The sequence below is a fragment of the Pipistrellus hanaki genome (genome assembly GCF_964339955.1).
Source record: "Pipistrellus hanaki genome assembly, chromosome: 1".
In the NCBI taxonomy this organism is placed as follows: Eukaryota; Metazoa; Chordata; class Mammalia; order Chiroptera; family Vespertilionidae; genus Pipistrellus; species Pipistrellus hanaki.
In genome coordinates this window covers 8,067,926-8,094,496 of record NC_140503.1, presented here as the reverse complement: position 1 = coordinate 8,094,496, position 26,571 = coordinate 8,067,926, and the positions used below count along the sequence as shown (strand labels likewise).

Genomic DNA, 26,571 nt, shown 5'->3' with positions numbered 1-26,571 from the left:
TACTGCTTTAATGCTGACATTCTTCCCTCCCTGAATGTCTGAGGTTGATGCTGCTATCATTTGGGAATGCCACATATACAGGAAGGGAAAAATATCAAAAGAGAACCTCCAAAGTTGATTTACTAGTATTTGTCAAATTATATCAAACTTTGGAAAAATAGCAATGTATATTTGAAAATATAATGTGCTGTATTTCCCCCACCAAGACAAACTTTGATGAGAGCACTGTACTTGATTGAAAGGACAGTATTAATATATGATAAAGAGAACATTTTATTCTCAATGGCAAAGTATTTTTTTTATACCACTGCTGAAAGATCCACATCTTATAAATTTGAAAAGATGCTGGTAGTTGGTTAATTTAGGGCTGAAGTTTGGGAAATAATATGTCTGACATATCCATTGTGATTCTAAAGGTATTTTCAGCGGGATAGAATCCTATACGTTTAAAATATATGTATATTTTTTTTTTGGTGGCTGGGCTTATTATCAAGACTATAAAATTTAAAGGTGGTATTTTTAGGAGTAACTGAATTATGTGAGGAAAGTATAAAGTCTGATGGAATATGATGATATTTATATTGGATGTAGACAGGCAGGGGTAACTGGAATGTTGATATTATCCCATTGTAAAGTAGAAGCTTACAAAATTAAATACATCACACACAAAAAAAGGTAACTTAAATCCCTTTAAAAGTTAAAAAAAAAAACCGTACACTAAATCTTAAGTTTTTTATTGCTAAGAAGTGTTACATAACTATTCTGAAATTATTTTTATTATTATTGATTGTTTTTCCCTCGACATTGGGGAACAGAAGACAAAGGAAATTGAGGTAAATTAGGCACATGGAAAACAAGAAGCATGTAGTTATTTTTCTTACATTGTAACATATTTTGCACTAAGAGTAAATAAAAATAAATGTAAATTTGGAATAGCAAGCATGCTTGACACTAACCAATTCTTCACCCCACCGTAAAATTTGTAAATGTAGTACCATTAACTAAGAACTTAGTAATATTTTATTCACATAGAATAAGTGTAAAACAAGGTTATTTTTATGTAACGAGGCGTTTATAAATTGTTATCTGTTTTGATTAACATATAAAAGCACGTTGTAAGTACAGCAGATATTATCATTATAACGTATAGCTGTTGTCTGTAATGATAAATAGTATAACCGCATATTAAAAAATCTAAACATTTGGCTATGTAGTTATTTTTTTCTATTTTTAAATTAACAACTTTTCTGCTTTATCACTTTTACTAAAAGGTTTTTATTTAAAACTGAAGGCTAAAAGAAAGCCAATATATTTTTATAATTTATTTTTATTCCCCTTAAACTTTTTGTTAACTTTCTAAACTATCTTTCCTCTAGTTTTTAGTGAGTTTTGTTGAATAATAACGTAAGTAGCAGCAGTAACATATGAGATCTTATTGTATAAGATGCAGCTACCTGGCAGATACTGCTTGCTTAGCCTTTAGAATTTTGAAGGTAACTATTTAATAAGCCATTGTTTGTATTCATAGATTAAAATGTTTCTCCCCCAACATGCAAAATTAAAAACACACACATAAATAACCATTATCATTAGTTCACAAACATATGCTACGGACCATTTAATATATATTATTTTACAGCTTTTCCAATGTAGTTTAGCTAACATTTTAGAAATATGTATTATTTCTAAATTCATATGCCTGTTTAAACTTCATTATCTCAAATGATACTGACAGAATGTCATGAAACAGTATCATAATATACATATAGACATTATTTTGATGCAATAAACATGTGATTTTTAAGACTTTCTTAATAAACACACATGTTTATTCTTTGCTAAAACATGTTTCTGCAAGTGCCATACCTATATTTTGCAAGTTTTATTTACCTGATTAAGACAGTCTTGCTAGAAACTTCCTTTGTTTTGAAAGCTTTTAAAAAAAATTAAGAGTAAAAACCCTAAGTTAGTAGACAAAGCTGCTATTTTTCCTTCCAGGAAACTTTTTCACCAGATCGATAAACTGTAAAACATGGGTTTGGCACTGAAACATGCATTTTTATATTTTTGCTCCTTACAAACCAGATAACACATGAGATGCAATGCAACTTCCGCAAAGTAAACCTTGCCTTATTGGTATCTGAGCATGAAGCCGAGTGACCTGACCCAGGTTTGCAGATGCTCCTGGTGTGGCCATTGCATCTTATGTGGGGCGTATCTGGTGTTTTATTATTTGTTTTAGAGTGTCATTTCAATGTAATGTGCTGTTCTTTGTGTCTTTGTTGTCTCTTTTTTTTCTTTGTCCCCCCAACAGCATTTTGTCCCGCACAGGGAAGAAGGAAAGCCAAGATGCCTCCAATTTGACAGTGCCCATGACCATGTGTCTTTTTCCTGTGCCATTCCCACTCACCCCATCTCTAAGACCGCAGGTCAGTTCCATCAACCCTACTGTTACTCGCTCCCTCCTTTACAGCGTCCTGCGAGATGCTCCCTCTGAACGCAGCCTGCAAAGTCGTGATGCTCACTTGTCAGACTACCCTTCCTTGGACTATCAAGGCCTCTACGCGACTTTGGTGACTCTCCTGGATCTAGTTCCTTTACTACAGCATGGCCAACACGGTGAGCATCCACTCCAACACTTTGGGATTGTCTATGGAAGCTGCTGACTGTTATTATTGGAGTAAATTGCTTGAAAGGTCTCTGTGAGGCTAAAGCCTTTCTTACATTGAAATTTAATTATGATGTTTTCCATCCTAACATTTCTCTGTTCTATGGCCAGAGAGATGCTGTCCAAGTGGGCCTGAATTGGGGGTGAATGGGCCGGGAGAGGAGAAAGACTGTAACAGGAATATATCTCTTCTCTCCTGATCTGCTTATCATGCAGACTCTTGTTGAAATGATTTGGGAGCGAAGACTTAAAAAGTTGCCCCCTTGAAGATATAAGAGGTGAAGCTTGAAGAGCAGGTTAAATGCAGACTTAATTCTGTGATTTTTTTGGGGGGGAGCCAAATCATGGAATCTCTCTGGGATTCATTTTTCCTGTCTTGAAGCCCAGGACATTAGATAAGAAGACATCTCTAAAAATAAAAAGAAATCTAAGAAATGTTGCAAATGTAACCAACAACCAGAAGTTAATTACAGAATGTTGGCTAAGTGGTAACTGTCATATGCTGTATAAGGTGTATAGTGAACATTATCAGTGGTGCCTTAGGACAGAAGCTAAGAATATACTTCTTAATTCTTCCCCTTTCTTCTGTGTGTCTTTAGGCAATTTCATGATCTTGCTTGCTTACCAAATTCTTCTATCCCATAAAAAATAGTCCAATCATATTTACTGCTCAACCATTCAGTATTATTGTTGGGTGAATCAAATGGGAAACCATACAATAAGAAAAGGGATTTTTTTTTTGTTGTTGCAGAAAATGAACTTTTATAATGCCAGTTGTCTTAACTTGAAAGCACTGACAATTTGGTTTCTAGAAGGATGATAATCAAAGTTTCACTGTACAAAAATATTGGAATTTGGAAAATGGATGGGTGAGGAGGGGTTATTTTGCTTTTTAGTTATGGCTAACTCTCCTGTGAGAATGCTTAATGGTTTATTTAGTAAGATGTGTTCCTAATTTTAAAAAATTATAAAAAAAACCTACTTGCATAAAAATGATGAAATGGTGATTATTGAATTTGTTTATGCTTATAATTACAATTCTGTATTAGAGTGAATATAAAAACATAGACATCTGTAAATTTGCTTATTATATAATTCTGTAGCTGTTTTAAGCCACGTCACTTTTATTGTGGTCCTATCCCAGCTCAGAACTTAAAGGCGATGACCCTTTGAACAGGAGGCTGCCAGAGTTTCCTGTGTGGTGAGCTGGTCAGTGCTTTTCCTTTGTGACTCCAGTCCTGTGGTCATCTTGGACCTGCCTGGTTCTGGGCTGGGCCGCTGTGTTAGGCAGCTGTTCTTTCCTTTCAGAGCCCCTTGCTTAAGATTCACTTTGGAGACTCACAATTCAAGTAATTGCAATTCATGTGTACATTATGACAATTTCAGAGAGAATGATTTGTATTTTTGCTTTTACACCCACAGCTATTTTGTGACTTTTCACTGTTATGTATATACCACGCTCTTGTTCTGCTTGACAAAGCTTGAAAGATAGTGGGGACCTCACTAGACCACCCTGAGAGGTTAAAAACGGTACAGCATTTTCCTCTAAGCATGGTCTGAACAACTTCAGAATCGCTGAGGAATCTTGAAGCATGGAATTCTGGGTCCTAAGCCAGGACTTCTGAACAAGAATCACTGGATTTTTAACCAGCTCTGTGGGTGGTTCTTTTGTACACCATGTTTGAGAACAACCTTCGGCTAGGGCTAGAGGCTGTGTCTGCACAAGGGGCAATGCAGTGTACCCGGAAGAGCTCAGTGCAGCCTGCTAACTCTTAGGAAACCTTGGACAATCACTCCCCTTCCTCAGGCCTGATCCTCATATGAAGAATATTCCAGGTGGCCTCTCAGGCCCCTTTCTGTGCTAATGTTCTGAAAATAGGCTAAAACGCAGCCGAGGTATCTTCTTATGCACTTTTTATACATTACTTGTGAACCACCTATGGGTTTTCTGTGTCTTCATTGGAAACCCAAGGCTGGCTGACCTTGCTCCTCAGTGTATAGTGTGGCCACATCTTCTCTGTTGACAGTTGATTGCTTGCTGAGATGGCAAATTAATTTTAATGAAAGTCAGAAATACATTAGGCGTCAAAATAGCACTAAGAAAGTAAATCTGCAAAACAAACAAGTTGAATACTTTTCTTTTATAATGAATATGAAAACAATCAGAGTCTTCATTGTCTAGTCAGTGGCTGATGACCTATATACTGGGAGGTCCAGAATTCAAAATACACATTCCTTGCACTGGGATTTGGTCTACATGCATTCTAAAGCTAAATAGTGATTCCCCCCCCCCCACCCCCCAAATGTCCTCTATTTTTACTCCTTGTGCAGGTAATAATAATAGTAACAATACTAACATTAATAAAATAAAATGGCTAATATATGCGGAACGCACATTATATGTTTGGTTAAGCACTTTACATTTATCTCATTTAAAGCTCCTAACAATCCTTTTAATGAAGTGAGGTAGGTAATGTTCCTATCCCCATTTAAAAATGTTGACTGATTATGATTAGGTGGCACGTTCTTCTGTGATAACCTATAACTAAATACCAGGGACATGCAGCAGTAGTTTACGGCTTCCTTTCTTTGATGCAACTGAATCTGCCCTGGTGCTGGCAGATGCAAATTACCTTATTCCCCATGACTCCAAGTGTAGGAAGATTGTAGTTTGGTTGATGGATTACAAATAGCCTGTTTTTTTAATTTTGTTTTTGTTAATCCTCACCCGAGGATATTTTTCCATTGATTTTTAGAGAGAGCGGAAGGGACAGGGAGAGACACACAGAGAGAAAAACATCAATGTGAGAGAGACACAGCAATTGGTTGCCTCCCACCCATGCCCCAACCAGGGCAGGATGGAGCCCACAACCAAAAGAAGTGCCCTTGGCCAGGAATTGAACCCAGGATCCTTTAGTCTTCAGATCAATACTCTTATCTACTGAGCAAAACTGGCTAGGGCTGTCCTAACCGGTTTGGCTCAGTGGATAGAGCATTGGCCTCCAGACTCAAGAGTCCCAGGTTCGAGTCTGGTCAAGGGCATTATCTTGGTTGCGGACACATCTCCAGTAGGGGGTGTCCAGAAGGCAGCTGATTGATGTTTCTCTCTCCTTGATATATCTAACTCTCTCCCTCTCCCTTCCTCTCTGTAAAAAATCAATAAAATATATTAAAAAAAAACTGGCTAGGGCTAACCTGGCTTTATTTCCAGTCCTGCCCTTGACTTTCCTAAAACTTCCAGTGAGAAAATAATTTAACATCCTGTGCCAGTTATCTTGTATAATGAAAATACAGGTAAGAATGCTGGAAGGATTTCAGGAATCATTAGCCCATGGAAAGTGCTTCTAATTTATGAAATTGAGGAGTAATATGAATAACAAGTGTTCCTGAAGCTTGATAAAGTATTGAGGAAAAGCTCATGTAATAGATATTTATTTGTCTTAATGTAGTCATTCATTAGTCATTTATTGAGCAAATGCTGTACAGTTACTATACTGAGTAGTAAGTTTTAGAACTCTTAATAGGAAGGGAGCAATAGTTGCTTATAATTTAAATCAGTTCATAAAAACTTAGAATGTATAATTAGCATATTTTGTTAAATGGCAAAATATTCAGTGACTGATTACTCAATTTTCTTTTGTAGATCTTGGACAGTCGATATTTTATACAACCACATGTTTGCTGCCCTTTCTCAATGATGATATTCTGAGTACTTTGCCCTACACGATGATATCAACGTTAGCTACCTTCCCTCCATTTCTGCACAAGGATATTATTGAATATCTTAGCACATCTTTCCTACCAATGGCTATATGTAAGTTGAATTTTACCTAATACCAGATTATTTTTATATATTGTACAAATGGAAATTGCTTTTGCTGTTTGAGGCTATAAATTTTGTAAGATTATAATGAAATCACTCGCTATGGACATGTGCCATGATTTAAATTCAGTCGCTTCAGCATGAATATTATGATGAAAACCAAAGGTGTGGAAGATTATACCTTACATTTGTTCTATTCACATAGTTTGATCTTTTGCAATAGGAAGAGAGAACATGTCAAGGCAGTTTATGTTTCCTAAGTATAAATTTTTTAAAAAAATATATTTTATTGATTTTTGTACAGAGAGGAAAGGAGAGAGACAGAGAGTTAGAAACATCGATGAGAGAGAGTCATCGATCAGCCGCCTCCCGCACACCCCCCACCGGGGACATGCCCGCAACCAAGGTACATGCCCCTGACCAGAATCGAACCCGGGGCCCTTCAGTCCCCAAGCTGACGCTCCATCCATTGAGCCAAACCGGTCCCGGCTCCTAAGTATAAATTATTAGAGGCCTCGTGCATGAAAATTCATGCACTGGAGCGGGGGGACCCTCAGCCTTGCCTGGCCCCCTCTCACAGTCCAGGAGCCCTCAGTGACGGGAGGCGACCCGGTGATCAGGGGAAGGCAATGTCCCATCATACCTCTGCTGCTGCCACTGCTGGCAGCGTAAGCCTTGGGCGGCCCTGGTTACCTGTGCCTCTGGTGGCCCTGGGCAGCTGGGCAGCCGCCATCCTAGGCTTTCCTGTGCCTCAGGCCGTCCCTGGCAGCTGAGGGGGCTCAGGGGACTGGGGACTTCAGAGGCAGGTACGTGGAGCATCCGGGCCCACCTGGGGGCAGGCCTGGCCTTGCCATGCACTTGCCACCCCGGTGGGGTTGCACGGACTGGGCGCTGCCATCTTGTGGCTGTGGGCGCCACCATATTGGAGGGCATGACAGTCAATTAGCATATTTTCTCCTTATTGTCTGTGGACATAGTCATATTTGAGGGCGGGACAGTCAATTAGCATATCCCCTCCTTATTGGCTATGGGCACCGCCATCTTTGCAAAGGTGTGAGGGTCAGTTAGCATATTCCCTCTTTATTAGATAGGATGCTATTTTTTTTTGACTTGAGGAAAAAAAGGTGGAGTGTTGCCTCAGCTGTAGAAATTATTATCTTTTGCATTTGAAGGCAGTAAGTTATGATGGAAGGAGCAATAGATAAAGTCAGGATATGTAGATTGTAGGCTCAGTTCTATCCATAATCTGCTGTGTGATGTTTGGCAGCTCCCATAGATGAAACCACATCTCCAGAATGATGATAGCATCAGCTTTCTCTCATGGGGATGTGGTGGTGATAAAGTGAATGATAATACATGAAAACTCCTTGAAAACAGTTAAGGCTTGAGACTCATGTGCAAGTATTGTCAGAAACATGTAACTGGTTTGAATTCTATTTTGCTGTTTTAGACTTAATTCTTCAGGCTTTCCAGACATGAGAGCAAAGAGAAAAAAAAAAGTTGTGTGATAGCTTTTATGATAAAAATCCTCCTATGAATTATCTATGTTTCAGTGAACAATCTGAAATGATTATGTTATGGCTTGAGGACTTAAATAGATCTCAATTCAAATCATAGCTCTGCTATCAACTAGCTGTGTGACTTTAGGCAAGTTAACTAACCTTTCTGTTTCTTACCTGTAAAATGAGAATAATAATAATGGCTGCTTCATAAGGTGGTTGTGATAATTGAGAGGATGATGACGCTAGAAGATTGACAAGATGCTAACACAATGCCTAGCGTTCACTAAGTGTTAGTTTACTTCTCTCCTTCCCTCAACTCTTGTTCTATAAAAATACCTTTGTTGGTCACATTCAATTCCTAGTGATCATTTTTCACCATTTTAATATTATGTACTTATGATCTCATTAAAGTTGCTGTTCTGTAAATATATGTACCTTTGAACCACATTTATGTATTTTATAATCAAGTTTAATTTTAGCTATGGAATTGTAATTTTCATGTCTTTTAAGCAAAGAGTCTACTTTCTGCCTAAATTATGTAGTGATTAAAAAAAATTATCAGACTGATTATACCATTCAAGTAATAGAATATTTAACCATTTTTTTTTGTTGTTGTTCTGTTTAACCTTACTGACAAGTACTTGTCTATGGCTACAGCCTTAGAAAGGGATGGCCATTTAGAAAAAATATCAGGTGAGGCTGCATCTTTGTAATAATTAATCCAAATTACTGTATTTCTACTTTTTAGAAATAAGTTAATTTTGGGAGAGGCATTGCATACATCAGGCCTCAGAAGTTATACTTAAGAATGTTCAGGCATTGGGACAACTGACAATATGTTCTTCATCTTTGATTAATTTCTACTTAATTAGAAACACAGGCCCCAAAACATGCCATGTAGTCACACTGAAATTATAACATATTTAAGTGTGTGAACTGTGGCAACTGAGGAGGACAAAATAGTAAATTTAGTTTATAACGTATGTGTGAATTTTAGTGCTTATTTGTGGAGTAACTTGCTGTTCATTTACCAATATGAACAAGATGTTTATGTGTCTGAGACTTCATTTTTATCAACTGTAAAGGAGGGGTTCGGAAAAAAATGTTGTATCTCCAAGGTTATTTCTGGCATTAATAATCTACGTGAAATAACATCAATCTTATTTTATGTCAGATGCTAACCCAATTGCTGATCTGGTTCATTTATTTTGTTGCTCTAGTTTTAGACTCATAGTTCCGGTGTTCGTTTTTCTTCACCAATCCTGTGGTTCAGTGATAGCCAATCTTTTTCATCTTTAAATCTTTGAAAAATAAATTGTAGTACTAACTTTAAAGCCAAATTTTATTAAATGAGTCAGGTGTTTCTTTTATTCCTTCACAAGGGAGGTACAAAGACAGACCCATCGATTAGAGGGGGTCAGGTTCTAGATTAATCATGTGAAGATGAACTGATGTGAGAATGTGTGTCTATTGCTTGCAACCGTGCTGTTTCTATGTTTTGGAAATTGTTTCCGTGTCTAGAAATTCTAACTGAAACAAGAGAGTAGCGTTTAACTTCTTCCAGAATATTATTTCAGGACTGAGGTGTTAGGATGAAGGATATTGCATTTTCTGAATACTTGATAAAGTCTTTAAAACAGACACTTTTTCCTAAAAAAAAAAAATAGAACTCCCATTTGATCCAGTGATCCCACTTTTAGGAAAATATCTCAAGGAACCAGAAACACCAATCAGAAAGGATATATGCACTTCTATGTTCATAGCAGCACAATTTACCATAGCTAAGATTTGGAAACAGCCTAAGTGCCCATCAAACAACAGATGAGTAGATTAAAAAATTGTGGTACATCTACACAATGGAGTACTACTACATTGCTGTAAAGGACAAGGAACTCTTACCATTTGCAACAGCATGGATGGAACTGGAGAGCATTATCTAAGTGAGATTAGCCAGCTGGAGAAAGATAAATATCATATGATCTCATTCACGTGTGGAATATGATGAACAATGTAAACTGATGAACAAAAAGAGAGCCAGAGGAAAAAATATTTTAGAATATAAAACAACCACACTTTTATCTCTTTGGTATGGTTTTCTCGTGGTCAAACGTAAAACAGTACAGTTTTTCAGGTATTAAATTATTATATCATTAAGGACATAGAAGATGACATTTTGAGATTCAACATGGGTCTTACTACAGTTCTTTCAGTTTCAGGGCCATCCATGGACATCAGTTGTATCATGTTATTTTTGTCAATAAACCAAGTACTGTGCTTCTATTTTAAATAAGTCATTTTGAGGTACCACAGAGCAAACTACAAGTTTATTATAAAAATTTCCTTTGACATAACCTTTTCTTTTTAATGCCTTCCATAAATAAGATATACTTCTTTTTATTCCAAGTTTGTGCATTAGGCTTTGTTTATTACACACACACACACACACACACACACACACACACACACATATATATAATAAACTAATGGCCTGATGCACAAATGAAGATTTGTGCAAAGATGGGCCTTCTTTTTCCTGGCTGCCGGCACTACCTTCGCTCTGGCTGGAGCTGCCTCTCTGCCTTCCCACGCTGCCCAGAGGCCTGGAGTGGCTGCAGTGGTACAGAACATCTGTGTTGTCGCGCCATGGTGACGACACAAGCATCGTGCTGGGCACCTGTGTATGCAAATTAATCTTCCATCTTTGTTGGGTTGATTTGCATAATTACTCCTGATTGGCTGGTGGGCGTCACAAAGATATGGTCAATTACCATGTTACTCTTTAATTAGGTAGATATATTAAGGAGTTATCGAGAACTGAAAAAATCATTTGCATTTCACTATGGAAACCTCTCTTTTTCTAATAAAGAATCTAATTTGTGGACTGAATTGAAATATGGTTGGTGGTAAGATGATACTTTGGCAGAGAAGAGAAAAAGCTCTAATGAACATTAATTGATGTAGGCTATGTTATTTCAAAGATAATAATAAAGCTGAACAGTTTTGTCACTGGAAGATGCTTCTGGTGTATCTTGGTAGTCAGGACTATACAGTCTTGTCTAGTTTCTTTTCTAAGTTAAATTTACCCCCAAAGCTCTAGCTGGCTTGGCTCAGTGGATAGAGTGTAAGCCTGGGGACTGAAAGGTCCAGTCAAGGGCACATGCCCAGGTTGTAGACTCGATCCCCAGTAGAGGGCACACAGGAGGCAGCCAATCAATGATTCTCTCTCATCATTGATGTTTCTTGCTCTCCCTACCTCTCCCTTCCTCTCTGAAATCAATAAAATATATATTAAAAATATATTTACTCCCAAAGTCACTTACTCTCAGGAAAAATAAAGATTCATTCAGATCTTTGCATTGACTTCAAAGCAATTGTCTGACTTAATTGAATACCTGGTTCCTGACCCTGGATTATTTTTCATTCTACTAACACTACAGAGGATGTGTGTTATGTTCCTGTGATCTCCCCAAATCTAATAAAAATACTTTAAAAAGACAGTAAAGAACTAAAATATTAATGGTTTTAAGTAATTTTTTATGTATAAACTCTGTTTTATTGGCTAGTGATTATTTTTAGTAAGGTAGGCCTATCATATTTTAAGAGTTTTTTGTTGAATCGGGGGAAATAAGAATCCAGAAATGCTGGATTTTTTTTTTTTGACTACAGATCTCTTAACCTCATTGAACTTTTAATTTCCTTATTTGTAAAATTGTGAATAATCATAACCTTCTCTGTCTACATCCCATGTTTGAAATAATACATAGGAATAGCCTTTGTATAGTGTAAGTCACTTAAGCATATACCAGGGCTGGGGAACATCCTTATAAGGCTCTCGGAATCATTTGGTTTGGCCCTGCCAAGGCAACCACAGGCGGGACTTGAAATTCAATAAATATATAGGAGCCTTTTCCATAGAAATGGAATTCCCACCTCCCCCTACAGTTTCTTGTATCTAACAGTAATTGTTCTAACAGGTTTCAGGTGCACAGTTCTACAACACATCATCTGAATACTGCATTGTATGTTCACCACCTCAGGTCAAGTCTTCATCCATCCTCATTTAATTTTCCCTATGGCCTCCTCCATCTCCTTCTGCCCTCCCTCCCCAGGCAAACAGCCACATGCGGCTATGGCTATCATATTGGATAGCACAGCCTTAGCATTTAAGCTCCAAAAAAACAAAGACTTGCCTGCTTTGTATATAGCTGTGTCTCCATGGCCTTAAACAATGCCTGGCACATAGGAGGCACTGAAATACTTAAAAAAAAAAATCCTCAACCAAGAGTATGGAGAGAGAGAGAGAAAACAAAACAAAACAAAACAAAAAAACAACAAAACATTGATTGGCTGGGATAGAACTCACAACCTAGACATGTGCCTTGACCAGGAATTGAACCTGTATCTTTTGGTGCACTGGCTGATGCTCCAACAAACTGAGCCACCTGGCCAGGGCTTAAAATGCTTCTTTACTGAATAAGTGACTAGAGCGTTGCCTATGAAGTCGGGTGATTTGGGCTATCGTCCTAATAATTAAATTGGTGTTCTCATGCAAATAATTTGATTTCTCTTTTAAAAATGGTTTTTCCATATTCTTTTTTTTTTTTTTTTTGTGAGAATCATATAAGAGCTGTACATGATAATAGATTAGGAATCATGAAATGCAGGAACAGATTAGGGAATTGTTATTGCTTCTAAGGGGAGGGCGTGGTGGTGCTGAGAGGATCAGGAAATAGGTCTGAGAACTTGATTATATTTCCTGAGCACAATATTATGTACAAAAATATTTTTATTTTGATTAATTTTCTCCTTCCTTCCATTGTCTATAGCTGTGGCCTTTTGCACCCCCATGGGGACGAGCAACACATCTGTTTACATCATGCTTTTTTAACAAGATTCAATAAATGATGTGTGCCTGCGCGTGTTTATTAAATTAGAATTGCAGTGATTTTATTCAATCTGTGAGAAGGCTACGAAACTGCGAGGCACCATCTGTTTATATAAGCATCGGAGCCAGTTTCCTGGGGCCAGAGCCAAGGGAGCACTCTGGGCTTTGTGGTTGACCGTCCTGGAGGGGAGCATGGCTTTGTAGGGCTAGGAGGGACATCCAGAGGTCGCCGATTCATTTGCTCCATAAACACACTTCCCCTAGGCACCTGGGCATCTCTCCCACTTCTAACGGCCTCCAGGCAGAGCGATTCTCAGCATATTATTAAAAAGTCTGAGATGAATTTAAACAGAGGTGAAAACCATTGTCCCAAAAGGAATGGACTTATTTTGTTGTTGTTGAGATTTTCTTTTTCTTCCTTAAACAAAGGGCACAAGGGGGCAAGCCATTATTCCTCCCACACCTGGACCCTTTAATAAGTGTTTTCTGTTTTATTTCTCATCTCTCCAGCAGTACTTGTCAAATGGAGGTCCAAGGTTCATTTGCATTAGAATCATTTGTTGTGCTTATATATAAGGCACTTTCCTGTTTCCAGACTGAGTCAGGCCCTCTGGATATGGGCCCCACATGCTGAGTTTGAACAAACTCTGGCTCAGGTCTGGGAACAACTGCATCTTGTTCTTTAGGATTCGGCTCAAACGTCCTTCTTCTTTGATCAATCATATTTGATTAGTCCGCTTTATCATCTAATAGCAATGAATTGATCTCCACATCTTTGTGTAATTATTAAACTTGTTGGTATGGTATAGCCAAACTAATTTATCTACCTGACTGTCACCTATGTGGTGAGTTAGCAGCAGCCCAGCTGCAAGTGATGAATAAAAAGCAATCTCAAGTCAATGGAACTTAATATAGACCTGTTTTATTTGTTTGTTCATTTGAGCACCATCTATTGTGGTGCTCAAAATCTTTTATGTAAAAAAAAAAGAATTATGGTAAATTTCTTTGTCTTCTATGTATGTGTTTTTATAGTAACTTGTCTTATTGTTTTTGGCTGTAGGGGAGATATTATTTTCATATATTAAACTTGGTATAGAATAAATAAAATAAAATAAAGCAGATTTTAAAGTTAACTGCTTTTTTATTTTTTAGTTTACTGAACTCTTCTTTTTTAAAATTTCATTTTATTGTTTAAAGTATTACATATAGTAGTACATATGGTTGTGTTTATATGCATGCATACAAGTCCTGTGGTTGATCTCTTTATCCCTCTCCTCAACACTCCCCAGCCTTCCCGCAGAAATTTGACAGTCTGGTCTATCTGCTTTCTTTGTTGTTCATGTTCATGGTCTTGTCCATGATGTGTAGGGAATTGAGCATTGACTTTCTGAAGGTGTTATACTCACTGTCCACTGTTCTAATCATGCTTCCATTTTTTAAAATTTAAATTTTTTAAAATTGATTTCAGAGAAGGGAGAGGGAGAGAGAGAGAGAGCAACATCAATGATGAAAAAGAATCACAATGGGCTGCCTCCTGCATGCCCAACACTGGGAATCAAGCCCATAATCCAGGCATGTGCCCTGACAGGAACTGAACTATGACCTCCTGGTTCATAAGTTTGACACTCAACCTCTGAGCCATGCTGGCCAGGCTAATCATGCTTTCTTGACAATTTTCCACACAAGCTCAAATATAAGGAGAGTTTTCTCCTGCTTCTACAATGACTCCTGAGAAAAGAAATTCATTATATATATATATATATATATATATATATATATATATATATATATATATATATTTTTTTTTTTTTAAATATATATTTTATTGATTTTACACAGAGAGGAATTGAGAGGGACAGAGAGTTAGAAACATTGATGAGAGAGAAACATCGACCAGCTGCCTCTTGCACACCCCCCACTGGGGATGTGCCCACAACCAAGGTACATGCCTTTGACCGGAATCGAACCCGGGACCTTTCAGTCCGCAGGCCGACACTCTATCTACTGAGCCAAACCAGTCCCGGCAAATTCATTTTATATTTGAATCCTTATAAAGTTTCTTCTATTGTGGATCCTCCCTCAATTACCTTGTTTAGAATAATAAAGTACTTGTTGGAGACAATATATTACCCTGAATGACCCCAATCATTGCTAGTTTTGAATGCTTATTGGGATTACCTGATGTATTCTATTAAAAAAAAAAAAGACACAGAAAGAAATCTAATATAGTTGGATGTCATTGTAAACAAGCCACTTAAAGATGTCTTAAGTTATTACCTGGAGAACATGATTATGCGGCTATAAGATGAGTTTTGAAGAAACCAACTTGCTTTGCGAATTTATGCTTGTGGCACAGGATGAAATGTTCAGCAGCAGTGTTATTCACTGAATCAAAAGTGCTGTATTTAAAACAACTCAGATGGATCTGAAGATGGTAAGCTTTGGAAAACTAAAAAAGTGGCTCTTATGGTGGTGAAGATGCTAATGGTTAAGTTACATGTGAAGGTTTGAATACAATTTTTTAATGACATAAGAGTTGAAAAATTTTTAAAATTAATGTACTTTTTTAAAAAAATACATAATTTAAATTTTGTGTAACTGAATTAATAAGGTACTCACTGTAAATAGACTATTATTTTATCTGCATCTCTAAAAGTTAATGAATTCAAGTTGGGTTCATCAACCAGCCGCCTCCCGCACACCCCCTACCGGGGATGTGCCCGCAACCAATGTACATGCCCTTGACCGGAATTGAACCCGGGACCCTTCAGTCCGCAGACCGACACTCTATCCACTGAGCCAAACCGGTTTCGGCTTATCTTTACTTTTTTATTGGGATAGCCTTCAACATGCCTTTATACCTGGGTATATGGAGGATTCTGTTTTTTTCTTGCTTTTCCACCCAGATACAAACATCTTGGGAGCGGAAATCACATCTCAGTCCAGCTCTGATGAGCCATTACATCACTGTCTGGCACAGTTCTTGCTCCCTGTGGATTCTCACTAAATGCTGGCTACCGTGCCAGGGCAAAATTTGTATTGTTATTTGTGAAAAATGTCCATTAATATAGTTGGGACTTTTAAAGAAAAAGTTTCTTCTCAGCTTTTATGCTCTATGCAAAAGTAGCAAATTTTATATATATATATATATATATATATATATATATATATATATATATATGTATATGCATATGCATATGTATGTGTATGTGTATATGTATATGTATATGTGTGTGTGTGTGTGTGTGTGTGTGTGTGTGTGTGTGTATTGTATCTAATAAAATATATTCTAATTTCAGTGGGTTCCTCAAGGAGAGAAGGAGTTCCTGCCCATGTTAATCTCTCTGCATCATCCATGCTAATGATTGCAATGCAGTACACATCCAACCCAGGTAAGTGGAAATTTGGGTGACTTGACTAGTTCCAAAAATAATTAGTCAAGAGATCAAGCACACAGGCTAGAAATTCATGAAAAGAACTTTGCTTGGTGGATAGACAAGTGAAGATGTGTTAGATAACAGACTTCTGAGTTGAAATAAATTTTTCTTTCCCTTTCAATAAAATATATTGTTGCTATTAGTAGCAATCTTGCAAGAATGTTGAGGACACAAGTTTAGAACATTGTCTAGAAATTGATTAAATATAAATATACATGAATGATTTACTTAGAAATGTAAAAATCACCTGCAATTCTAATAATTAAAGAAAATCATTTGTAAATTCATTACTTTAATGCCACACAAGTATCCTAGAACATAAATCTTTTAGTACATTTCTGATTATTTTCTTAGAATACATTTATAAAAAAGGGATTAATTGGTTAAAGGACTTGAAAAGATTTCAATAGTCTCACTAATTACATATGAAAGTATATGTAACCTGTCATTGAGTATTATAAAATTTGTATAGAGTTGTACAGGTGGAAATAATGTCTTGTTGCAATTTGTATTTATTTGATTACTAGTGATGTTGGACAGGTTTCATATGATTTACTCTGTTTGATTTCTGTTCATCTGTATAATTGCAAATCAACTTTGGGAAACTGACTTAAAAAGGGGCTGATGTTGGAGACACATGCTAAGATAAGACAATTTTTATTTTTATTTGATGTTTATTTGGAAAGTGAACCAATTTGATAGCATAGTTTTCAACCTTTTACTTAATTACATAGTAAATTAACTACATCCTATATAATAAAATCTCAGTGACTGAAATGGTGGAATGACCAGAACGACTAGAGACCAGAATGACCACGGTCAGTAGTAAGGGGTGATCAGGCAGGCAGGCGAGCAGTTAGGGGCCATTGGTCTCGAATTGCGAGAGGGATGTCTGACTGCTGGTTTAGGCCCAATCCACTGTGAATCGGGCTAGACTGGCAGTCAGACATCCCCTGAGGGGTCCCAGATTTCGAGAAGGTGCAGGCTGTGCTGAGGAACCCCCCCCCCTCCCATGCACAAATTTTGTGTACTGGGCCTCTACCCTCTCTATATAAAAGCTTAAGTGACCGAATGACTGGTTGACTGGTTACTATAATGTGCACTTACCACCAGGGGGCAGATGCTCAATGCAGGAGCTGTTCCCTGGTAGTCAGTGTGCTCTCATAGCCAACCTCCTGTGGCCCCAATCTGCTGATCACCGGCCAGGCCAAGGGACCCCACCCATGCACTAATTCATGCACTGGACCTCTAGTAGAAAATAATGGAGTTTTTGACTCTGGATGATGAGGAAAACATATTTTTTTATTAAAAACTCTAATGCTTTGTGTGTGGAGCATCATCCTTTAAATATGAAATCCCTTATGATTATATGAGTTTAATTAAAATACATTTATTTTGGGAGTTGTATCTCATGTCTCACCCTGTTTGGCTTAAAGTACCCTCAAAATGTGATTTATATTATATATTGTGTTCTGAAAAAAATATTTCATTTGAAATCTAATTAAATGAAGTCTCATCATGAGAGTTTGGTCTTAATTTCTAAGTTGGAAGGCAATAAAGCAATGTGGGTAAAATTATGTGCTTTGAGGTTAGATGTATGTGGGTTCACATCTGAGCTCACCTGCAAATTGCCAGTTAGCTTAACCTTAAGCACCATTTTAACCACCTTACGACTAAGTTTCCTCATAAAATTTCTATAAAATGGGAATAATTCCTCCTGCAGTGCCTTAAATGCCATTGTGAGGATTTAATGAATAAAAGCATACATAAAGTGCTTAGTTAGCATAGTAATGGTCACATTGTAAATGCTCAGCAAATAGCAATGGGATTGTTATAATCTGTCATCTTCTTGGAGTTGAATGTTTCACAGGGAAACCACCTTGATCATATAAAATTACTTCTATTATTTCTATGTCTGTATCTTTATCATATAGAATTACTTCTGTTACTTCTAATTCTGTATTGTCATCTATTCATGAGGGAATGTTTATAGCCAAAAATTAATTCTATAGTAAGAATTACATTTGGAACCCCAACCCAGTCTTGCAATGTGGGAAACTGTTAAGAAGTGAAGTGATATCCACCAGGAGGCACTCTGGGACCAAGTAGTAGGTCATTGTCCTATTTTAATTTTTCTTAGGGGAGACAGCAAGAGGCAGCTTGGCCCTTGTAAGTCTTTGTTCAACTAGCAAGTTCTGTTGAGTAAATCCTCTGTACACGATTTTGTGCATTTAGGCATTGGGAAAACCATCAGATATGTAAGATCTAGAGGTTCAGTGTATGAATTTTGTGCACTGGAGAGAGGTTCCTCAGCCAGCCTGTGCCCTCTCGCAGTCCTGGAGCCGCTCAAGTGGGCCTAAGCCATCAGTCAGACATTTTTAGCGCTGCTTCTGGCTGAGTGGCACTCTCCCTGTGGGAGCACACTGACCACCTGGGGGCAGCTCCTGCATTGTCTGTCCCCTGGAGGTCAGTGTGTGTCATAGCAATCAGTCATTCTGCCATCAGGATGAAACTGGCTCTCTGATATCCCCCCGGGGTCCCAGATTGTGAGAGGGTGCAGGCCAGGCTGAGGGACCCCCACCAGTGCACGATCAGGGCCAGGGAGGGATGTGGGAGGTTGGCAAGCCAGGGAGGGACCGCAGGAGGGCTCCAGGGCATGTCTGGCCCATCTTGCTCAGTCCCGATCATTTGGACCCCAGCAGCAAGCTAACCTACTGGTCTAGCGTCTGTCCCACTGGTCAGTTCATGACATAGTGATTGGTCGACCAGTTGACTGTCCCCTGGCGATCAGTGCATGTCAGTTGAACAACCTTAACATATCATTAACATATTGTGCTTTGATTGGTTGAACAGCCAACTGGATGACCAGACACTTAGTATATTAGGCTTTTATTATATAGGATGGTTCTTGCTTCATGGAGATTATATTTAGTTGGGAAGATTGGGCATATTCATATAAGTCATTAATTTGTAATAAAAGTAGTATGTGAAACATACAAAATATATACTGTAGATAGTATTAGTTCATCAGAAATCAAGAACTTTGTAGATTAAAAGGACTAGGAAAGGTTTCATGCCACTTGAACAAAGTATGGGTCTTAAAATATGGATATAATTTTAATTGATATAGTAAGTAGGGTTTTTCTAGGAGGGGAAATAATAGGGTTGGAAGATGGATTAGGAAATGTAAAAAACAGCTATCTAACTAGGGCAATAGCATCTTTCTTCCCTAAGTAAGCATAGGCAAATCAAAGAAGCTTGCTGCTGTGTAGCTTTTAAGCATTCATCAGGAGATGGAATTGGAAATCAAATGATAAGATTCCCATTCTAATCCATCATTCTCTGACTTCCTGTCCTAACTTGGGCAAGGTAGGAAACTAAGTCTCAGTTTATTCACTGTAACATGGTAGTTATGAAATAATACAAGTAAAGCTCTTAGCACAATACCTGGCATAATGAATGCTCAATCAATATGGCCTTTTGTTATGATCCTATTCTGCTATTTTTCCCCCTATGCAGTTCTTTATTACATTGATATAAGTTTGTGTTATAAAGGTATGATTACTAGGGATTTTTCTTAATCTTTCTTTTATTGATAAGATGACTGAAATATACTTTCAAGGATCTTGGAATAAAGCTTGATAAAGTCAAGGGCTTATATGATTTTTTGAAAAGTATGAATATATGGAAATAAGTAGTTTCTAATTTAATGAGTAGAGTGAAAGTCTCACTAGTATAGTTTATTAACTCTCAAAGGATGTTTTATTTGGTACTTATATTTAATGTTCAAATTACATTTCCTTCCTTACAGTGTATCATTGTCAATTATTGGAATGCCTCATGAAATATAAACATGAAGTCTGGAAAGTAAGTTTTGGACCACATTTAACTCATAGCCACGAACTTAATTTATATAATGTAGTAAAAATTGTTTGCATGTTCAATGTATTTGTAGTTAAAATTTATTGATGTTTTATTATATTGGTGTGGCAGAACCTATAATTCTTTCCTCACTGGTTAATTATCATTTAGAGAAGGAATGGTCTTGAACCAATAGCTTGACCGAAAAAGTAATTGAATATCTTTTATTCTTGGAATTTAGCAAATGCTATATTATATGACAATTTTATTTAATTTGAAAAGTTGCTTAAGAACCTGTCTCCTTTCAAATAGATGTGCATTGTTGCAAAATGTGTTATATTTTAAAAATGCACTGTTTAGCAACTGGCTTATGTTGTTCTAAAATATATCGGGGATCAATAGTGATGGAAAGAGACTAAACTTGGGCTGGCAAATACACAATACATGTATTGCAGAAATGTATAATTGAAACCTATTTAATTTTATTAACCAATGCCACCCCAATAAATTTAATTTTTAAAAAAAGAGATAATATACATGTGAATTCCACCTGGGGGGTTTATTTACATAACCAATAAGTAAATAACAAAAATAATGTTTTAATGTGATCTAAACTGGTTGATGAGATTCCAGGGGAATTAACCACCTCAACTCCTCTATTGAAATATTTCCTGCTTTGGTACTGTCGAGTGAGCTACCTTTATTTTTACTTGATCATGCTAAGTCAAAATATGCTTCCTGCTTCCTTCAGGATCTTTTGTACGTGATCGCCTATGGCCCTTCACAAGTGAAACCGCCAGCTGTGCAAATGCTGTTCCATTACTGGCCCAATCTAAAACCTCCTGGGGCAATAAGCGAATACAGGGGCTTGCAGTACACAGGTAAGAGAAGAGCCCTGTGATGCCCGTCTTTATTTCTCCTATGCGACCTTTGCCTCACCTACTTATATATTTTTTTATCCTCCTGGATTATATGTATGTGCCTTTAGACATTGTCATAAATCCTTTCTGAAACTAGGTGGTGTAAAATAAATTAATTAAAATTAATTTTATGACACCATAGTGTAAATCTCAGTCTCATTTGCCACACGTACTCTGTGGTCTTAACTACGACTGATGTTAATCACTGCAGAGGTGTGAGCCGTAACACTGCACACTTGCTCACCATATAGCAAAACTCCAGGTGGCTAATTCTGTTCTGATAAAAAGATTTGGAGCATGTTCAACATTACCAGTACTACACTAAGTGCCAATTAAACGACCTTGATAGCCTAGTTGGACAGGAAGAGTCAACAATTGCTGAATATTGTTGTCATTAATAACTGAGAAGTAAACATCAAATTTAAATATAAAGACATATATTTATTAAAAAAACAACAACAAACTAACCCAGGTCCTATGTTGTAATTATTATTAACTATAATAATAAAAGTGTAATATGCTGAACAGACCGGACAGCCAAATGACTGGGCGAAGTCGTGGTGGCTGGGGCCGAGTCAGAGGCAATTAAGGGTGATCAGACAGGCAGGTAGGCAAGCAGTTAGGGGTGATCAGCCAGGCAGGCAGAGTGGTTAGGGGCGATCAGGCAGGCAGGCAGGCAAACCGGCAAGTGGTTAGGGAGGATCAGACAGGTAGATGAGCAATTAAGGGTGATCAGGCAGGCAGGTGAGTGATTAGGGACGATTGAGGTAGGCAGGCAGGCCAGCCGTTAGGAGCCAGTGGTCCTAGATTGCAAGAGGAACGTCTGACTGCTGGTTTAGGCCCAATCCCTCAAGGGGTCCCAGATTGCGAGAGGGTGCAGGCTGGGCTAAGGACCCCACCCTCCCATGCACGGATTTAGTATAATATAAACTATGGCTAATAGAGTTTCAGATGCCCTTGACTATCTTCTCCCTCCACTTAATTGTGGACATAGCTTTCTAAAAATGGCAGAGGTGGATGTTTTGGCAAAGTTAGCTTTTATTCAGGTTCTTGTGTACTGATGTTCTAGAACCCATTTTCTTGGCCTCTCTTGTCTTTCCTAAGGCCATTGGAGGTGGTTCAGCAGGCATTTAATTTAATTCTGTTCCTTATGTTCCTGATGAAAGCCACTTGCTAGAGTTATTAATGCCTGTTCTGATGGTCCTTCTTGGGCTTATTCTAAGCTTAGAACAAATAGTATGGGCTGTAGTGGTAACAATAATACAGGCAGTCCTCAGGTTACATCGGAGATCTGTTCCTACAGTGAGACCTAACTCGATTTTCGCCGGAAGTCAGAACCCACCTACATAACCACCTATGTCACGCACAAGGAGCACACACACAGCAGCAATGAAGTGAAATAGTAAAATAAAATTAAAAGAAAGGTAAGGATTCCTGACCTTTACTTTTAGTAAATAAATAATGAAAACATAAAGCACATATGTACCTATGTCGAAATGACGGAACTTTATTTTTTTATAAGTACTAAAAATGGGAGATGGCAACGTAACCACAAAATGACATAAGTCAAGTCCGACATAAACTGAGGACTGCCTGTATTAATTAAATCAATGGAGGTAGTAATTTTTAAAAGAATTAAAATTGATATTATTGATGTTTTATATAACCTATAATAAAGAATATTGAAATATTGCTAATTGGATAATTTGAATATAAAAGCAAAAGTAGTTGGAATCATTAATAAAATAAAAGGTAAAATGATTAAAATATTTGATACTAACTCTTCTCAGTAGATCTATGAAATAAGCATTTACAGGATGTATGGATGGGTAACCACTATTAAGTGAAATGTACTTATTTGGTAAATATTTAAAGAGTAACTCTAAAGTGCAAGGCCCTGTGTTTTCTGACACAAAACCAGATCTTATGGAACTTAATACAATCTAGATATGAAAACTCATTCATTTATTCATCAAATTTTTGTGTGGTATCCACTGTTAGCTGGGCATTATTCTAGGCATTGGTAATATGATGAAAAACCATACTAAAAATCACTAATATCTTGGTGTGTACATCCCATTTGGAGGGAAAGACCAGGAAACTACCTTATAGTGTGGTAAGTACTAAGGTAGAGCAAATACAGTTGGCCATTGAACAATACAGTAGTTAGGGGTGCCAACCTTCTCACCCCCTTTACAGTTGAAAATGTATGCATAACTTTTGACTCCCCTAAAACTTAACTATTAGTAGCCTACTGTTGATGGGAAACATCACATATTATAACCATTTAACACATATTTTATGTTATATGTATTATATACTGTATTCTTAAAATAAACTAGAGAAAAGAAAATCATAAGAGAGAAAAAAATACATTTACAGTATTTATTGAAAAAAATCTGTGTGTAAGTGGACCCACTATTAATAGCCTACAATTTAAAGCTGGGTTGTTCAAGGGTCAACTGTACAGAGAGCTGTGGGAGCACACGGGAGGCACCTCTGACCTCACCCTGATGGTGGGCAGATTTGCAGGAGGTTGAGTTGTCAAGAAAGGTTCTTTCGTGAGTGACATTTGAGCTGATACCTGAACGAGATGTACACTCCAGACATCACTAGGGGAGTGAAACATTAATAGATAAAAAGTGAGATTGAGGCAGAAGGAACTGCGTGGGTTCAGACTCGGAGGCCAAAGATTGCATGATAGTATTTTAGTTACTGGAAAAAGTCGCTTTGCAGCCAGACAGTGAAGGGACAGGGGTAAGTGGAAAGCCTGGCAGGACCTATGAAGGAGATTGGATTTCATCCTAATGGCCAAGGGAAACCACACCAGGTTTTAAATGGAGAAACCACATGATAACATTGGCCTGTTAGTGTCCCAGAACCCCCCAGGAAACTGACAGAGGCTTCTGTTTCCCCGGTGACCACACCCTCTTGAAAGAGCCAGACAAACCTGTCTCCCCGAAATAGTCAGCCTCTGCCAACTACGATCAGAGTGACTCTTCTCTTGCCTATCTGAACAGGAGTTGCTGTGTGCAGGCATTCAACCTCGTAATCACACCTCCACATGCTTCCATTATTTGCCTACTTGCCAGGCACTGCCCAAGGTCCTGGGAAAGCCGCTCTCTTGGAAGTCCCATTCTAGGGGATTATGGCATTCTATGCAGAAAACAGGAGTTCATGGGGAAAATGAACCATTCTTGTCTGTATGTTACTATTGATCAGGCATTGTCCTAGCTGCTTATTATCTCATTTAATATTTTAGCATTCTCTTAATTGAACAAAAATTATAGGCCAAGACCAGATTAGGTTTTACAGACATTTTCTCCATTAATTTTCACAAAAAATCTTGAGAGGCAGGTTTCCTTATTTCAATGTTACAACAAAGAGTGGGGCATAGTTTAACTAACATCCCTAAATTCACACAATAATAAGGAAACACTGCTTGAATTTGAACCTAGATTCTCTTCATTGAACACTCACATTTTTTGGGCTGTCACTTCTCTCAATTTAGTTTCTTAGTGAAACATTAGAAATTTATGCAATGCCTGCTGCAGTGAAGGATGAAGTAAAGGGTATCATCAGTATTTAGAGTGCACTGCAACCCTAAATATTTTAATAAGAAGAATTATATAGCTTCACAGAATTTTATGATGAAAACTAGAGGCTGGGTGCATGGAATCATGCATGGGTGGGGTCTGGCTGGCCCACTGTGATGGGGGTAGATCGGGTCTGGGCCAGTGGAGGGTAGGGGATGCAAGAGGTTGGCATCTGTTTTCTTATTGATTTTCTATGTGGGTGATTGATCCATTGCTTTTATTTTTCAGCAGCTTTACTATGTCTTTTTGGGGTTTCCTAAGACTTCTTGATTTAATGTCTCTCATCAGTTTTAGAAAATTGCTAGGGATGATCTCTCTTTTGTTAGTGATAACAGTACTTTATTAAAGCATATTTATATATAGTAAGACACACAAGTATCAACTACATGGCTGGATCCATTTTGACAAGTATATAATGCTCATCTAATTATTACCCAGATAATTTGAGTTATAACATCAACTGTAGAGCTATCACAATGCTTTTGTTCAAGTAACTCTTACGTTACTTCTTAATGCCACATTTACATATGGTTTATTATAGTACACTAGAGGCCCGGTGCATGACATTTGTGCACTGGGTGGGTGGAGGGACCCCCAGCCTGGCCTGTGCCATTTATTTATTTATTTATTTATTTATTTATTTATTTATATTTTAAATATATTGTATTGTTTTTTTTTTTACAGAGAAGAAAGGATAGGGAGAGAGAGTTAGAAACATTGATCAGCTGCCTCCTGCACACCTCCCACTGGGGATGTGCCCACAACCAAGGTACATGCCCTTGACTGGAATCGAACCTGGGACCCTTCAATCCGTAGGCCAACACTCTGTCCATTGAGCAAAACCAGCCATGGCTTGGCCTGTGCCCTTTAGTAGTTTGGCAGCCTTTGGGGGATCTTTGACTGATGACTTAGGCCGGCTCCCCCAGGGGACATCCTTAGTGCTGCTGCTGCACTCAACAACCATCAGCCTGGCTTGTGGCTGAGTGGCGCTCCCCCAGTGGGAGCTCACTGACCACCAGGGAGCAGCTCCTATATTGAGTGTCTGCCCCCTGGTGGGCAGTGTGCATCATAGCTACTGGTTGTTCCACCTTTTGGTTGATTTGCATATTACCCTTTTGTTATATAGGATTGTTATAATTATTCTATTGTGTTATTAGTCATTGTTAATTTTTTGCTGTGCCTAATTCATAAATTAGCCTTTATCATAAGTCTGTATGTATAGGAAAAAAACCATAGTATATATAGGGTTTGATACTATTTGAGGTTTCAGGCATCTACTGGGGGTCTTGGAATATGTCCCGTGCGGATAAGGGGGACTTTGTATTCATATGATTGAGGGATTTATTGTTTTGTGTCTTACTTCATTCATTTAGCATAATGTTACTGAGATTAATCTGTACTGTTGATGATATTAGTAGTTTTTTTTTTTTTATTGTTAAGTTAGTATTCTATGGTATGTATATACCACAGTTTGTTTTTCAACCTTGCTATTGATGTACATTTAGCTGTTTCAAGTTTTTGGCCAATACACATGAAGCTACAGTGAACATCTTACACAAGTCTTGTAGGCCTATGCATTTATTTCAGGAGAAGAATTGCTGGGTCATATAATTTATAAAAGAATTTTAAACAGCTCTGTAAAGTGTGTACACCATTGTACATTTCATTCAATAGTATATGAGAAGTTCAGTTGCTATACACCCTTGCTAATACTCACAGCTGTCAGTATTTTGAATTTTAGCCATTCTCATAGGTGTGTATCTCATTGTGGCTTTAATTTGTGTTTCTTTGATGATTAATGTTGAAATTATTCTGTTTTATTGATCTGTATACCAGTGAAAACTGTCTTAAATACTTTGGCTTTGTAGTCTTAAAATCA

General features: G+C 37.6%; 1 protein-coding gene across 13 annotated transcripts in view; it reads left to right on the top strand.

The window, feature by feature from the left end:
* UNC79 (unc-79 homolog, NALCN channel complex subunit) overlaps positions 1-26,571 on the top strand; it is a 205,130-nt gene that overhangs the window by 43,521 nt on the left and 135,038 nt on the right. For 9 of the 13 annotated variants that reach the window (XM_084873274.1, XM_084873267.1, XM_084873263.1 and 6 more), the window contains 5 exons: positions 2,315-2,619; positions 6,312-6,482; positions 16,178-16,270; positions 20,127-20,182; positions 20,928-21,057. In XM_084873274.1, the coding sequence (XP_084729400.1) occupies positions 2,373-2,619; positions 6,312-6,482; positions 16,178-16,270; positions 20,127-20,182; positions 20,928-21,057 (697 nt within the window). In that variant the 5' untranslated portion in view covers positions 2,315-2,372. Of the gene's footprint in view, positions 1-815; positions 834-2,314; positions 2,620-6,311; positions 6,483-16,177; positions 16,271-20,126; positions 20,183-20,927; positions 21,058-22,395; positions 22,521-26,571 lie in introns of those variants that run through there. The other 4 variants (XM_084873271.1, XM_084873273.1, XM_084873265.1 and 1 more) reach the window with 4 other exon arrangements.